Genomic DNA, 16974 nt, shown 5'->3' with positions numbered 1-16974 from the left:
TTCAATTGTGATATCTACCATGTTATTTAATTGGATCCGACCTTGTATTTGTCTCCGTTTAATTTACTAGCTTTTGTAATCCAGAACAATTCTCCGCTTCCTTTTATTAGATATTATTAAAAGCATTGGATATGTTCTGTTGAAAGAAGCATCCAATTAACAACTGATCTGTGGAGAATTTGAAAGTGATGATTCAATCAATCTCTGGTATTGCTGATAAAAGTTTTTGCTTAACTAGGTAAGCATCTATTACTTCATTAATTAGTTGATGGATTGCTTAATTAGTGAGAAGGGGAATTTCAAAAAGGAGATATATGGTGCCCACTGCCTAACTATTATATTTCATCACATTCTTATATTGTTCTAGTTTTTCCGAAGTAAATGATGATGTCTCTAACCAAATGAAATATATTCCACACAATTAATGAAGGCCAGGAAAGCCTGATGACCAAGTGCGCGATTACCTAATTGCAACGAGAAATGTGTAAATTGAATGCAGATTCGATGGGGAGCATAAACATCAAGAGTATTCGTTTTTAGACCGTTTAATCAGAACAATGTAAGTTAACAAAGTTGTGTAACTCATTCATAATCAATTATAGTTAAGTTAGAAGAGATTTAAATGATAGATACTTAGATAGAGTTTTTAAGAAAACTATGTCCTAAGATTCTTTTGTACACAAAATATTGTAACATTATGTAGCAATAATATATGTTTGACATACTATTTTTGACTAGTATTAACAACATAACGTCTGAGATTGAACCGTCGAACCTATGAAACTCTTAAAACCCTAGCATCAATTCTATACGCTGAAAGCACTGAAACAATCAAGCATCTTAACAAATTGAATATCTCGTCTTTACTTTCTTACGAGTAACTCGGTGAAACCTCTCATCATTCAGAACTTTACTACCATTGAGAAGAGTAGCAATGGCACCGTAGGGGTCCGCGGCTTCCACCCCCCTTTACTCTGATGATCGAAGGTGGTGGTGGCCTGGTGGGACTCTGATCGAGAACACAAAGAATTTGTTGTGGGGGCCGCAGAAAAATAAATAGAACCCCCCACGTCCTGTTGTCTTGTTTGTCCTTTGCAGTAAACTAATAGATAAATTGCAGAGTACAAACCCCGGCCCTCTGCAACACTCAAATCCTCTCCTATTTCACCACCACCACAACCACCGGCAGCAGCAAAAGCACAAAGAAGCTCCAGCTTTTCTTGTTTTCCACGTCTTCGAAGATTGATGTGTGGTTGATGGATGGATTCTGAACATTGCCATTATGACGAAGCCAAAAGCACGAAAACAGAAAATAAAACGAAGACTACTTCACTGATCAGAAAGCCATACTTGTTCAGGTCCACTGTACAGAGTTGAGGGCCCTCCTCAACCCACAGTTCGATAATTTGACAAAATACTACTACTACGACACCAAGAACATGAAGATATGACATGGAAATTATTGAGATCGATCAGATCAGATCAGCAGAATAGCAGACAGAAGATCGGATTTGGTTCACCAAAAATTCCAAGGAAGAAAAAGGGTGATCGAGCAGGTTGGCTTAAGATTTTGGTGATCTCGAGGAAGGTCGCTAGCTGAGTGTGAGAGATGGACGTGACTCTCTTTTTTTGGTTCTTTGCTGTAGCTGCTGATGCTGAAAACAATTACTGGTTCTCTGCTGACCCAGACCAAACCCAAAAGCACATCAATCCATCTGTTTCAATTGTGTTCGTGTGAACGTACATGTCACATGTGTGAGCGAGCTTTAAAGAAAGAAAGAGAGAGAGACTGAGAGTTCTTATTACTTTCTTTTCTTGATTTCTATGGGTGTAAAAGCTTTGGAGAGGACTGACAAAAGTGTAGGGATGAGAAACAGAAAAAGATGGTGTGCTTGTTTTTTATTTCAAGATGAACAGATTGTGAAAACTTGCATAAACTGTTTGAACAGGATTAGACAGTCGAAGCAAAGGAAATTCAAATCAAAGTCACCTCGCTCTCTCAGACAGAATCTAATCATATCCTTATGCTTTTGTTTAACCCTAAAAGTCACTGTTTATTTTGCAGAAGTTTAGGGTTTAGGAGGAAACTAGAGATTTATGTGCTGCACACTAACTTCAGAGGAATTATACTTGTTCCGTTGTTCGTTTAGGAATATTTGTAAAAACCCTAACCCTAATTTCTTCTGTGTTCATTAATTGAACAAAAATCTAGGGTTTATCCCACATGCTTATCTGCTGGTTAATTATAAGGTCTCTGGGGCCTTTTTTATGTTAAAAATTAAGCATTAACATGAGCCTAATAATTTAACTATTATATGTGTGAGAGAGTAAGTATATATATCAGTGTTTTGACCTGAGACTCTTACATAATCTGGGTCTCACTGTTTTGTCTGGTGAATTTTTTGGGGTTCGTACTCGACTTCATTGTTTTAGGTGTGGGATCCAATGAAGGGGAGAACTACTGTAGTACATTAAATCCAATACTACTGTTTCCGGGTAGCGGTCAGATATATATATATATATATATCTCCGACTATATATGGAATTAAAATGGGAGGTGGAGAGCTATGTTTCACAAGAAAAATAACTCAACTCTGAAACTGAAAGCACGAGAGATTACAGGGTCCATACCAATTTGAAAGCAACACATATTCACACTACGGAATTGTGAAAGCAACAGATTCACACTATGAAGTAACAGGTAAACACTAGAATTCAAACGAGTTAGAATATGCAAGCACAAAAGGTTGAAACACACTGTTGTTCCTTCTGTTACCTACAATTTTCCAATAGTTTTAGCGTGTCAATATTGTATCATATCATTTGGATAAGTTGCTCATAACGAATTTTTGGATTTGAAAAAAGATGAATTAAATTAAGGCCATTGTTACTCTCAATATTTAGAGAAAAAAAAAATTAGAGAAAAGCAAGATGACAATTAATGAGAATGACATTTTCCGATTGAAAAGGATATATACTGTGCAAAATAGATTTGTTTCGTTATTTTATGGGAATTTTGAACTTTAAGTCTCTCCCAGGTAAAAAAACATATCAGACTTGAAACCAGTAGATTTAAAGTCTCTAGAGCTTGTGTGATGAAATAATGGAATATATAGACGTAGGAGCATGATTACCTAGGATAATTTATATATAGTGATCAGATCAAAACTCTCGGCTATCAACAATCAGGTAGCTATCAGCTCAAATTATTTCTTAAATTGAACATGCATGTAAAGTGGTCCTCAACTGAGCAACACAATTAAAGCAGAAATAATAGTGTGGTGAGAATATATAGGGTTAAAAGAGATCGAACATATATGTAAGGCCTATACTTAGGCTCAAGAATCCTCTTTAATTATCATGCTCAAATAAATTAACAATTAATTAATTTTCATACAATTAAACAAAAACCTCAATTGTTCTCCAAGATAAACAAATCACTGACAGAGAATGTCAACCCCATATAAGCAGCATGCGCATGCCCTTCAGAGTTGCAATAATTAATATAATTAACTAGAGAATAAGAGATCTAGTAGCCAAACTCTAAGCCTTATTTAGGTCCCAAATCCCATGCTGTAACACAGTGACATAAAATACCTATAAATTTTTGAAGTTTAGAGAAGAATTATTTGGCACTGAACCCATGAAAAGCTTATGAAAGCGATCATCGTCTGGCTAGAAGAGTAGTATTAGTACTACACGTGAGGCTAGCAATAGACACGATGAGTACAACTTACTGAACACATACTAATAGAGAAACCCTACTCAATTTGGGTTTACTTATTTACCTTTTGTGAATTGTGAATGCATGTGAGAGCCTCTCTGCCCCTTAAATCCCTCAATCTCAGCTTGATCATCACATTCTTCCCTCTCCACATCCTCCTCCTTCATTTATGTGATCTCCAGAAGTACGGTTTTGAAGATCAACATTCCATGGAAGATTATAAGGAACCTGGAAATTAGCTGCAGGAGGAGGAATTGCAGCACTGCCTTGCTGATAAAACTGATGATGATCAATAGACCTGCTCCGAGGAGCAATTTGTTGTTGAACTACAGGGTTCACCCCCGGGGTCGCTATGATTTCATTGCACGCATAGCGGATGAGATCGGCATTGGCAGTGTCGAGTTCCTTTTGGAGCCTCTGGACCTGTCTCTGGAGGAAGGAAATGGCTCCCACGCAGCCGTAGACCGGGTCCCTGACGCGTGCCTCGGCCTCATAGGCTAGGGAGTTGACGGCGTCCTCCCGCTGGTGGGGGAGAAGGTCATTGAGAAGCTTGGTGACGTTGCTGGCGCCGAAGATCTTGTGGACGTTGGCAAACTTTTGGGGCTCCTCCGGTGGGAAGTAAGGGGCGAAGATGCAGCCGGGCATGCATTTACGCCTCAAGAACTTGCAGGCGGCACAAGGTGAGTTGTAGGAGGAACTGGATGAAGAAGCCATAATCCACTGCTATCTAAACAAGCTCACTACTACAAGATCAAATGCCTTTTGTTATGGTTACTTCCTAAGCTCAAAGTAAGAGAAGCCATATATACTTTTTTTTTCCCTAAAGAATAAACTATGATATCTTTAATTGAAAAATCTTTCTCTCGTTTCTCTTTTTTTCTGTGAACATTTGGTTAAGCAAAAGCCCTATAATCATGCTGCAACTATATATATTTTTGTGTACATTGCAACATGAATTTGTTGGAAGTTTCTCCTCTTTCATTTCAACATATTTCATTTCTTGGAGGAGGAGAAACACTGATTTACAAGCACTGATTCATCCAAAAAAAGAGAAACACTGATTTTGCAATTTCCATCCCATCAAAACCCCCCAATAATTCATAATCCATGCATATGAGCGCTTGAATCTAAATTTTTTTGGCTTAACTTCATTATTGCTCTCAATTTTCTAAAGAGAATATAACTTACATAGTTCTTACATGTGGCCGGATCACTCTTAATTTGGTCTTTTGCATGTTTCCTTAATTTTGGTTTTCAATTTTGTCTTGTCTTAATTTTATCCAATCTCTTTCTATTTCTCTCTTTCACCCACCACGCTCACTCAGCAAATAATTAGTTAGAAGAAGTCATGAAAAATGCATGAGAAGATAGCAATTATAGAAATAATATAACTATATATGATCGATCATCTCCAAATCAGTTAAGCTGGGATCTCACTTGTGCAACTCACCCACAGTTTACACATCTTAATCTGTTAAAGGTCCAATAACATGAAAAAGCAGTTCAAGCTCTAAACCCAAGAGATCGATCTAGTATATATGATCTTTTAAGCCTTTTGCTTCCCCCTTTCGACAAAAATTGAAGGGAAAGAGAAAAAGGAAGATAGAAAGATAAGCTACACATATTTGTTTAATTACCTGTGTTTGGGATCTATGTTTCTGTGATGAAATGAAATGAATATTAGACAAGGAAAATTATGTATACCTTTGTTATTTCTCTAGCTGTGGAGGAGCTCTTGCAAGTACTTAAGAGCTAGTAAGCAGCTGTTCTTAAATTTGTCCTTCCAAGAGTTATGCACTAGCCTTAAATTAGCCAATGAAAGGAAGACAACAGAGATTCAAGAGGAAACCCTAATTGTAGGGAGAAGAGATAAAAGAGATCGAAGAGTGAGAGGAAGGGGGGGGGGGGGGGGGGGGGGGAGAGAGAGAGATCAGAACCCTGCAAATTCAGTGACAAAAAGGTAATGGGGGGAGAGGAGTAAGGCGAAGAGTATTTAGTGGATGGAGAATGAAATGAGTGACGGCAAAAGACAAAGTAATAAATTAAATGGCAGGGTACACTAAGAAAGAATGACTATGACCCTGCATCTAATAATAATTTCAGTATAGTTAAGGATGTGTGTCTCTTCCTTTCCTCATCCCACCCTATATCTTTTTATCTCATGTATTCAGACATCAGACACCTTATATACACAATATGCAAAAAGTAAAACATTGCCATATGTCTTTGTAAAAGCTAGCTATACCATATACTGAGCAAATGGACCTTTGTGCAAGTTGCAATATGCAGTAAAATTGTCTATACTTCTTAAACAAGATGAGGATATATAGAAAAAGAAGCATAATACATATGGTTCAGTTGTTACATGGAAAAATACCAAAGGTTTATATACTATGGGCATACTAATTTTACTCCTCAAGTCTTTATCATAATTTGTTTTCTGGTTATCACTGTAATTTCCAAAAATCAGTGTTTGAAGTATCCCTAATACACTAAATTGATTCATAAACTAAAAATGAAACTATACATGCGAAAAGAAATCGAAACATATAGACAGTAATCAGATAAGTAGAGACCAACATATATAGTGATGGATTTCAATGAGTAAATAGTTATCAATAAAATAATAATAGTTGAATAGTTAATTGATTTCCAAGATATTATATAAATGTATGTCTTTATTAAGAGTGACCTAAAACATGATTGTATAACTGCATATATGTATATGTACATTATTAAGGAAATTTTAAGGAAAATTCATCATGATATTCAAATATTTACTGGCCGGTATATATATAGTTGAATACAGACATGGTTTTAATATCAGAAAGTTACAAACCGTACAATAATGGAGTCCGACAAAATGGTTTTTGTAAGCAAAAAGGTCGGTACTGCCAGTAAATATATATGGGTGTTGGTTGAGTATCACATCTCCCTCAATCCTATCCAAGTCATATCACAACATCCATCATAGTAATCACCCTTGGCTTTACTTTTCATTTCTTAACCAAGTTTAAACGCTAATAAACTTTTAATTAATAAAATGGCCAACTTGCAATCTTAAGTTTCAAAATTATCAGTTTTATTTATCAAATTAACTTCTTTCCATCCGTCCAAAATTAATATTTGAGAAAAACTAGCATATATCCTAATTTTAAAAATCTATAATAGCAAATTAACACTAATGTGAAACGTAAGATAATAAATTGATTATTATGCTTATTAATCACATATAATTGCCAATCCACAACGGGTTAATGAGACATATCAACTCCATATACATACGTGTACAGTGTATATAATGTTGACATAATACCTCAATGATTTATAGCTCGATCAATGATCGATCTAAGGTTGAAGTTGAAGGTTTGCAGGCTAGGGATGCTTTCACAGGTCGATCGAATTTGAGTTGTGACACTGGACATGACCACATGATAGTGATACCGTACAATATATATAGAAAACCGGCCAGAGATTAAGTTGAGCTATATATGTCTCCTAGACAGCGCTATCACTTATTACCAAAAAAAAAAAAAGACAGCGCTATCACTCACTTCTCGAGCTTAGTCTTAATCATCATATAGTGTTAAAAGTTTGATATAACGGCTTTATAATAAAGACTCTTCTAGCTAGCTGATTGTTAGCCATAGAATATTGGAGTTAGTGATTAGTGAATACCAAAACCTTACCAAAATAAGCAAATCTTACTGCTTTCCTGCCTTGGTCCTGCATCTGTACGTATGGTAAAAAGTCTAATACACCATATTCTCCTAGCTAGCTAGAGAGGGTTTTGTTTTTCTTAAAGATTTTAATATTTGGATAAAGTTCTATAAAGTATGCGTAGACATACTCTCGATCTCCTATTTTGATATAATGTAATTTAATGATTCAAATCGTTCATTCTTTATAATTGATACCCAAATCATTTCTTTAAAGTTTTTAAATCAAATTATAAACTGATTGATTATTAAAGTGTAAAAATAAATAAAATTTGATACACAACTTATTTAAATGATATTGACGTACGATAACCAGATGACTCAAACTGGTTTAGATGAGTCTGATAATTCCATTATATAGTGGTTGTGGATGTGGGATGTCCATTGTAGAACAGATGTGTACATATATAACTGCGAGCTATGTGCATGAAATATATGTATACACATAAATTGCAAAACTATTTCCAAATAAACTTTTGAGGGGTAAGCTAGAAAGGAGAAAGAGTCGTAGGGAGAGGTTGTAGCCCTCCCAGTTGGCGGGGCCTTGAGAGTGACTTATGTCTTTCGTACTATTCTTGTTCTTAGTCCCCATCACCTCCCAACCATTCTTCCTTCTTCGATCTAAGATAAGGCTAGGGTTTCAATTTTCAATTTCTGATGTATGTATGTCTCTTATTTTTGTTTTCAATGGTATTCCTAAACTAAGTATCACTTTTTTCTTAAGCCTCCTATCAAAAAGAGAGACTACGTACACCGTTCTCGCTGGTTTCAAATTGCACAACCATGTGGCTTATGGGACCAATGGGGGAGGTCTAACTAAACTGGCTAACTTGAATTTTTTTTTTTTTTACGTGTGTGTGTGTTTAATTATTGGAATTAGGGTTAAAATAATAGAACCATAATGATTAATGACGACTTTGATTTATTGACCAGCAAATTTGTTTGATCATTGGTTGTTGTAGAAATATTAGGATAAAACACTATGCATGCTTCTTTTAAGATAGGAAAAACACTGTTTTCGTGACTGTTCATGAACTCTTTAAAAGTTTTCAAGGGAATGATCGAGATTTCTTGAAGTTTGGTTCATGGAAGGAAAAAAATCATACAAGTCTTCTATCATGATGATATTTAGAAATGTCGACAGTACTATTCCAAACTTCCCGGCTTCCCATCCGAAATTTTGAAAAAAAATATACCAAATGATCATCCTGGTTCGTGCTTCCGGCTATTCCCAATGATAATGGGAAGGTTGACTGTCTCGTCGGCCAAGAAAAAGAAGGGAGACCAAATGGTGGCAGAAACAAAGTTAAGCCGAAGAATCAAGTTTCAAACTAAAAGCTGATAAGCCTCGTCCAAATATCAAAAGGCAAGAAGAAAATGCTGAGATTGTTGGTTGAGGAAACCACTTTTTTTAATTGAGAGGATGTAGTAAGAGTACCTGAGTTTCATTTTTCATAGTTTTTAACATTTGAGAGTTTATATAGTCCTTCATAAGTGAGCACATCACTAAAAAGGGAGTTTATTGTATCAAATCTTTTTTTTTTAGAGGAAATGAATCAGGTTTCAATATATTACGACATCACTGCGTCAAACTAAAGGGCTGCAATACCCACTCATAGTACAAAATCAAGCACAATACAGACTGCACAGACCAGCCAATCAGACTGCATAAGCAGAAGAACAAATAACAAAACAAACAAACTAAAAAAGAAAATGCAGAAATTAAACAACCCCTACACATATCCAACCCTAAATCAGTGCCACTAACTTGACAAGCTTTGACGCCTAAGACATTTTTGGTGTACATCGCCACTCATCAACCAGTATACGACTTTTTTCTAAGCGACGTTAGGGATATATTATTATTGCACTACTTGTTGAACTCTGGCAAGGAAGAATATTTTTTTTTTCAAAACAAAATGTCCCTAATTAATATAGTCCCATATATATAACTTTTTTTTTGTAATTTTAAGGGATCCCTTGTGGGACCCACTTTACGATAGCATTTCGACATTTTGACCGTTCAGTTTTTAGATCCTAATGTATAGACCACTTATGCAAATTTTCAACTATTGATGATCGTTAAGATATTGAACTAGATTAAATCAATGGACAAAATGAATCTGTCCAACCTGAATAATTCATGTTTATAAATTGTAAATCGCAATTATGAATGCCTTAACTTTTATCAATTTGGGTGAAAATTTGCAGAGGTGATTCACTCATATAGACCTAATATTTAAACGGTTGAGATGTGGATATGCGGTCGAAAAGTGAGTCTAATAAGCTATCTCTTAAAATGGCAAAAAAAAAAAAAAATCCGTCACTAGAAGGGCCCTGTATATATACAACTAGTCTATTTTTAGTCCAACTCACGATCTCTTACTTACAAAGAGAAGACTTATATCACTAGACCAAATGATACTAAGCAATCCCATATATATTATGTATAAGAGAAAAAAGTATACAATATCATTGTATCACTTAGGGTTGCAAAGTGAGGTCATCGTTTTAGATCATCGATCCGCGGGTACCTCTTTTGTGTACTTTTGTGTGTATGTGTGTGTGCATTATTTATAAAACATTTCATGCAATTGTGAGTTTGTCCAAAGGTTAGAAAGCCGTTTTAGTCACTTGCACTACATACCTAGTTTTATTTTATTTTATTTTTTATCAAACACTACATACCTAGTTTAGTTTAATTTTTTTGTTTTTTGTTTTTTTAGAATAAATGGCTTGTACGGCTACCTTCAAGCCTTGATTAATGAAACTGAATACAAAGAGGGGACGTTGAGCCTAAACCCCTTATTACAATAAGCACCTATAGAACGTTCCGAAATAATATCAGGAGTCTCTACAAAATACATGTATTAATAAGTACCAATTAGCACGAGATGGCTAGGTGGCTAGGTTTGACCAACCAGAGCATTATTCTAGTATAAAAACTTTTTAACTAATAACACGATTACAAAATTCAAGCCACCCAAAAAAAAGTTGTGCGAAAGACGAATTTCATAAAATGTCATATTTCAATTATTCGACTGAGGCTTTAAGAATCTTAAGGGCCCGTCTAGTGTTAAGTTAACATGGCCATCTTCACCAATGACTTTGAGGGGAGACCGATCAAGTTGAATCCCAAGGATCGACATGGGTTATAGAGCCCTTAAAGCAAAGCCTCCAGAAAGTTTTGCAGGCTGATCGAGAATGTTGCCTCATGAAATGATCGACAAGATTCTAATTTCTATGACTCATCATCTATGTGACTGTGAACAGTTTACCAGTCTAATAGGGCATTCCGCAACAAGGGCAAGACAGTCCTTTTAGAGAAACCTTTCAGGCAAAAAAATGCAGCAGGCAACTATCTCAGACTACAAGCACGGGTATGATTAATTTATAAAACTCAGTTACTATTCTAAAAAAAAAACAAAAACAAAAATTATGAACACTACCAGTTCTTCCTCCCAAAATTGTTTATGGGCTTTAACACAACCACTTGCTAGGCCTTGTGTTCCATTGAAGAGGCAGAGGCCCGTGTGCTTCTTCTTTTTCTATGTTTTTTATTTGGCAATGAGCCCAAGTTCTTTAGGAGCAGTAATCCAAGAGAACAGGGAAAAAGGTGAGAGAGGTTGAAGACAGAAGAAGGGAAGCTGAAAGAGAAATGCAGGTGAGTCTATTGGCCTTTACTGCAGTGACAAAAGCATACTAGTTCTACGAAGATGTGGAGGTTTTTGTCTGTGTAAGCAAGAAAATCATTACACATATTTATCTTATTCTACGAAGATGTGGAGGTTTTTGTCTGTCTAGGCAGGAAAACCATCACACATATTTATGTATCTGTTAACCATCATAGTTGCATCAAGTAGCACCGTTTGACTCTTCATAATAAACTGGTTTTCGATATGCTTTGTAGTATCCATCACAACAGGCTGCCGGCCAACAGAAATAGACCGCAACAGGCTGGAAATTAATTAAGAAAACAAGGTGGCAAGTTCATTTATGAGCTTCCCTTTAAGATATCCTATCACACATAAGGTCTAACAACCTATATATATTGCTATCATTCTCTTCTATATATGCAAAGAGAGATTGTAGAACTATATGTTCAAAATACCAGTGGAGAGATGGAAGAAAGCAAGGACAGCCATAACGGTGAAAAAGGTGAGACATCAGCTTCTCCTTCTTCGCCTTGTCCATTACAATTACGTTACAGAGAGTTACCTTATTACCTTCAAAGTTGTGCAATGTACTGTTCCATCTTCCCTGAGAGCTACCAGCTTTCAAAAGGGAAACTTATCCGGTTACTAGTAGCCCAAAGATTGATACAAGAAAAAACAGGGAGGACTATGGAGGATGTAGCAGAAGAATATGTATGTGAATTGATCAACCAGCGACTGCTTTGAGTAAAGGATGAATACACTCGGACAAGAGGGACTCAATTGAGGGTCCCCTGTCGTCTTCAAAAGTTCTGTCTTGACCAACTGAAGGAAGGAAAATTTGCAGCCTTTGGGGTTTTCATTTGTTCAGACATCACACAACTCATATCCCAAATGAACAATCTTCAACTAACTGCTTTGTTCCTGCTAGCAAATCAAAATATATCTCAACATGATGGTAGTTGGCTGCAATTTGATGGGGAGAACACTTTAAGAGTGCTTGAGCTACAAGATACCAAAATCAAAAAGTTACCAGATGAAGTGGGAAGCCTAATACACCTCACGTTTCTTGGCTTGAAAAGCACGGATATAAATGAACTTCCAGAGGGGCTAGGCAGATTAGAAGCCCTGCAAACTTTGGATATTAGATGGTGTGGGGATTTAACAGGCTTGTCAGCTGAGATACTAAATCTTGTAAGGTTGAGGCACCTCAAGATGTTCAAGAACAAATGCATTTCTGGGATGAAGCTACCGGCAGGAATAGGAAGACTCACAGATCTTCTGACCCTGACAGGTATACACGCTGGTGGTGGCACTGCAGCTGAAGTAGGTAACCTGACAGGGCTCAGAAGACTAGGAGTGATGGATGTGGACGAGGAGAATGTCATTGAGCTATTTGCCTCCATTATGAAGATGCAAGGCCTTCTTTCCTTGTGTTTAGAAGCAAAACACACATTCCCTCAGGGACAACTTATTCTCCTGGAGTCCTTCTCACCTCCACCATTTCTTCAAAAGCTTCACCTCAAAGGCATCCTAGAAAAGCCGCCTGCTTGGTTTGGTTCCTTGGAAAGGCTCACAAACTTAAGATTAGGCTTCTCCCATTTGTCTGAGAACCCATCATTGGTACTTCAAGTCCTACCCAACTTGAAAAACTTAACCCTTTGGCAGGCTTATGATGCAAAGCAAATAGGGAAAGAGTTCTGTAGTACTGGTGGGTTTTCCAAGCTCGAGGTTCTCATCATTGCTTCTCGTGTTCTTGAGGAGTTGACAGAACTTGAAGAGGGAGCACTACCTAGCTTGAAGTACCTCCACTTGCACAGTTGTCTGCGGTTGAGGATGTTACCTGAAGGTCTGCAATCCCTCACCACACTGAAGCAGTTGCATTTGCTGCCTCTGCTGGATGATCATGCAGAACGGCTGAAACCTGATGGTGGAGAGGAGTATTACAAAATTAAGCACATTCCAGAGATATCATACATTACCAACTCTATGGTACAAGAATATGTGAAAACTGGGCATGGAGGAACAGTCATGATGCAAGGATAAATTTCTCCACATATGTCTTTCACTGTATCTCGTAACCAGAGTTTATGTTCTTTATTAGATATGCAATATTTAACCCTTTATAAGCTTTCAAATTGCAACCATGTCAGTAAAATAAACATTTGAGGAACCAGATAGATGCTGTTACCCACATTTTTTGTTTTTGTTTTTTTGATATATCAATGTAGCCACAAACCACTTTGAATATGCATCGAGTTCAACCAGATGGCCCCTTAATATTATGTTCGACTCCCTATTAACCTTCAATCTCAGTATCACATCAATCAGATTCAAACTTATAACTATTCATCAACTTAGTTATCATTCTTTATGAAACACCAGAAGAGCTGCATAAAGAGCCAGAAGCTAAAGCAAGAAGCATAATTCATGATCTTAAAGAAATAGTTAAAAAGTAAGATCTTCTTGTTCCTACCACAAGATAGATTGTCAAAGTAATACAAAGAAATATGACTAACAACCTTTAATCCAGCTAACCCCAGTCGTCTTCCTCAATTGTCTTTCTGTAATGTAATCCCTTAGCTTCTTTGAATCATCCCACCTCCCATCACCAGCATATATATTTGAAAGCATGACTGTATAAGCACTTTTTTCAGAATTACTTTCAAAGAGCTTTTGAGCTATAATTTCTGCCAGCTCAGAATCCCCACAGGCATCACAGCAAGATAAAAGTGCTCCCCAAATGCCACTGTCCACTGGTTCTGGCAAGGACAAGATCAGATTGTAAGCCTCTTCCAACCTACCCTCCATCCCAAGAAGCTTCACCAGATGAACATAATGCTCTGCTCTTGCTTCAATGCCAAACTCTTTTCTCATTTTTCTGAAAATTTCTCGGCCATCTTTGACTAGGCCAGAATGACAGCATGCACAAAGGAGAGCAGAGAAAGTAGATTCATCAGGTACTAATCCGTTTCTCAGTATCTCATTAAACATTCTAAACGCCTCAGCGGCAAGTCCATGCAAACCAAGACCCAATATTAATGAATTGTATGAAACAATATTCTTCTCTGGCATGATCTTGAAAACACGAGTCCCTATCCCCATGAAACCACACTTTGAATACATGGCTATGAGAGCAGAGGAAATCATGACATCTGATTCAAGTCCACGTCGAAGAACATAAGCATGTATCTCACTACCAGGCGCTACATTTGCTATCTGAGAAGCAGCAGCCAACACACTGGCAATCAAAATAGGATCTGCCTTCTTGCCTTCCATGTTCAAACACCTGAAGAAGAACAATGCCTTCTCATAATCTCCAGAGTGAGAATACCCAGTTATCAAAGAAGACCAAGTAACTAAATCTGGCTCAAACAAACCACTAAAAACTTTATGTGCAGAGTCCATACACCTGCATCTTGAATACATGCTCACAAGTACACTACATACATGATCATTAGAATCCAAATTACTTTTCAAACAAAGACCATGTATTCCTTGGCCAACACTTAACAAGCTCGAATCTTTTAAACCCGAAAGCAACCCGACAAATGTATATCCATCAGGCACTACCTTCATGCATCTCATCATACTAAACAATTCTAGCCCTTTATCCCAAAACCCGAAATTTCCATAACCCGAAATCAAAGAATTCCACATTACCAAGTCCAGCTGCGGTGTCCCATGAAACACCCTACTTGCTTCATCAACAAGGCCCAGTTTTGAATAAGCAGTAACAAGTGCACTGCTACAAATTGAGTCCAGTCCCAATCCAGAAACTGTAACTCCACAATGCATAAGTCTCAGTCCTTCTAAATCAAAGTTGTCAGAGCAGGCACGTATAAGACAAGCATAAGTGAAGTTATCAGGTTTGGTTTCACTTCTAACCATCCTATTAAACAGAGAAAATGCATGGTCAAATTTGTGAGCTTGAGCGTGGGCTCGAATAATGGAATTCCAAAGATAAACACTTCGGCTGGGACTTTCATCGAACACCTTACGTGCAGAGTGAAGGTCACCATTGACTGCATAGAATCTTACTATTCTAGTTGCATAAAATGGGTCAGGGGAAAGATGGGTCTTGATAATCAAAGAATGCAATTGTTTGGTTCTTGATAAAGATTGGTAAACCTTGGACAGGTCCAGGTGAAGCAATTGGAACTGAAGCAACATTGAACCTCTAAGTTAGAGGCTTGGAGATTCAATTTGACACATGGGTTATGGCAAAGATACAAACTTGAGACATGGGTTGTGATAATTATTGTTGTGAAAATAGAAGATATACGAAGAGTAGTACTTATTGAAAAGCAAATTGCATGATTGATTTATAAATGGGTCTCTTTATTCCACTAAAGGAAAATATTACAATAAATACATAAGCACATTTTTTAGGGAGCTAATTGTGGTGGAGGTGGTGGAGCTGGGGGAACAAACCATATATGAGGTTTATTTTTGGATGGCGCAGGTGGTGGCTGAAGTCTAGATTGCTGCAGCTTCCTCAAACTCAAGCCCACCATTTGGCTGCCTTTGTTATGAAAAATGTACATTCTTTGACATCCATTTCCAAAGCAACCTTCTCTCCTTGAAAATGTTGTTCTTGAGCCATATGTCTCACCCCCTATTTGAATTTCATGCCATGAAAAGATTACTGCATATAAGCCTTTGAAGCTAGGCCTTTGACATAATTGGATTTGATCTAATTATAAACATCATATGAAAGAGGTTGTATTACCAACTGGCCTCAATGCAGATGCCCCCATAAGAAGCAACAATACTAGTAGGGCTGCAATCACCGCAGATTTTGCCGGAAAAAACATTCATCATCGGCGTTGGACAGCGAAAAAGCAACTTTAATATGCCTCAACTCGCACTGTGTGAAAACAAGAAGGAATGGGGAAGCAAAGCTAGATTTATAGACTTTGCATATCAATATATACATGGATGGCTGCTGTAGCCTGAAGAGGAGTTTTGCTTTTGCCTACTGCTGTGGTTTAGATATTTTCAAAATGATGAATTCAATCCTCAGCTTTTAGTTCCGTCCCTTTCATTATGTTCCCCTTCAATAAATGCTTTCACAAATCACAACCAAGTTTTACAGATAACTTGTCCACAAGGAACCCATGTAGATGCAACTAGCATGCATGGCATCATCATATATATCTTAGAATTATCTTTGATAAAAAAAAAAAATATGTAACAAGGATTTTATCCTTACAATCATTTATGTCATGCACTCATGCACCATACTATTTATATATTTTTTATTTTATTTTATGAAATCATACTAATTATAGGTTCAGATAATTTTCTAAAACTATAACCGGGAGGGAGTAGTAACTATAAAAAAGCAATCAAATAGTGGAGTGTGATTGATATAAATATGGTACTTTTAATCCATTGAAGGAAAATGTTACAGAAAATAAGTACACTGGAAGAAATATTCTAACAAAAATAGAAGAGCTAGCTACTGTGCTGGAGGTGGAGCTGGGCTATGAGTTTGACTTTTGGAGGGTGGAGGTGGTGGTTGTAGGCTCCTCAACCTCCGCCCCAACATTTGGCTGCCTTTGCTATGAAAGAGGTCCATAGTTTGACACCCCGTTCCAAAGCAACCTTCTCTTCTTGAAAATGTTCTTTTTGTTGTGCCATCATATCCCTTACCACCTAATTGATTTCATGCCATGAAATGATTAATATGCATATCAGTACTGAGCAATAGCAACAATATGTAAACCAAGTGGATCTACTCGTACCATGAAGGACACTGTTATATATTATGTTTGAATTTGGAGAAAAAACGATGCTAAGAATTAAGGTACTATTACAGTACATAGATGATTACCATCTTTAATTAGTGCAGAAGTTGCTGGAAAGCCCCCCA

General features: G+C 37.0%; 3 protein-coding genes across 7 annotated transcripts; 1 reads left to right on the top strand and 2 right to left on the bottom strand.

The window, feature by feature from the left end:
- Positions 1 to 3402: 3402 nt before the first annotated feature.
- LOC112179719 (protein LATERAL ORGAN BOUNDARIES) lies at positions 3403 to 5632 on the bottom strand. 2 transcript variants are annotated; one of them, XM_024318192.2, is made up of 2 exons: positions 5429 to 5632; positions 3403 to 4467 (listed from the first exon to the last, which is right to left on the bottom strand). In XM_024318192.2, exon 2 carries the CDS (start codon positions 4436 to 4438, stop codon positions 3857 to 3859), a length of 582 nt encoding a protein of 193 aa, XP_024173960.1. In that variant the 5' UTR covers positions 4439 to 4467; positions 5429 to 5632; the 3' UTR covers positions 3403 to 3856. The 2 variants fall into 2 exon arrangements, with proteins under 2 accessions (XP_024173960.1, XP_040367770.1); XM_040511836.1 differs by having other exon boundaries at positions 3403 to 4464.
- A 5687-nt stretch (positions 5633 to 11319) lies between these two features.
- On the bottom strand, positions 11320 to 16176 carry LOC112179779 (putative pentatricopeptide repeat-containing protein At1g64310). 4 transcript variants are annotated; one of them, XR_002927890.2, is made up of 4 exons: positions 15829 to 16168; positions 13619 to 15714; positions 12130 to 13020; positions 11320 to 12023 (listed from the first exon to the last, which is right to left on the bottom strand). XR_002927890.2 is itself a non-coding variant. In XM_024318261.2 (3 exons), the coding sequence occupies exons 2-3, from the start codon at positions 15267 to 15269 to the stop codon at positions 13001 to 13003; spliced, it is 1671 nt and encodes a 556-aa protein (XP_024174029.1). In that variant the 5' UTR covers positions 15270 to 15714; positions 15829 to 16168; the 3' UTR covers positions 11320 to 13000. The 4 variants fall into 4 exon arrangements, 2 of the variants coding, with proteins under 2 accessions (XP_024174029.1, XP_024174030.1); XR_002927889.2 differs by having other exon boundaries at positions 11320 to 12020; XM_024318261.2 differs by having other exon boundaries at positions 11320 to 13020.
- Positions 11991 to 13000, top strand: LOC112177404 (disease resistance protein RPM1-like). The gene is made up of 2 exons (XM_024315697.1): positions 11991 to 12898; positions 12946 to 13000. Exons 1-2 carry the CDS (start codon positions 11991 to 11993, stop codon positions 12998 to 13000), a joined length of 963 nt encoding a protein of 320 aa, XP_024171465.1.
- Positions 16177 to 16974: the final 798 nt, after the last annotated feature.

This window comes from Rosa chinensis, chromosome 7 (assembly GCF_002994745.2).
Source record: "Rosa chinensis cultivar Old Blush chromosome 7, RchiOBHm-V2, whole genome shotgun sequence".
Classification (NCBI taxonomy): domain Eukaryota; kingdom Viridiplantae; phylum Streptophyta; class Magnoliopsida; order Rosales; family Rosaceae; genus Rosa; species Rosa chinensis.
The sequence above is the reverse complement of the archived record's forward strand: the minus strand, read 5'-3'. Positions and strand labels throughout refer to the sequence as shown.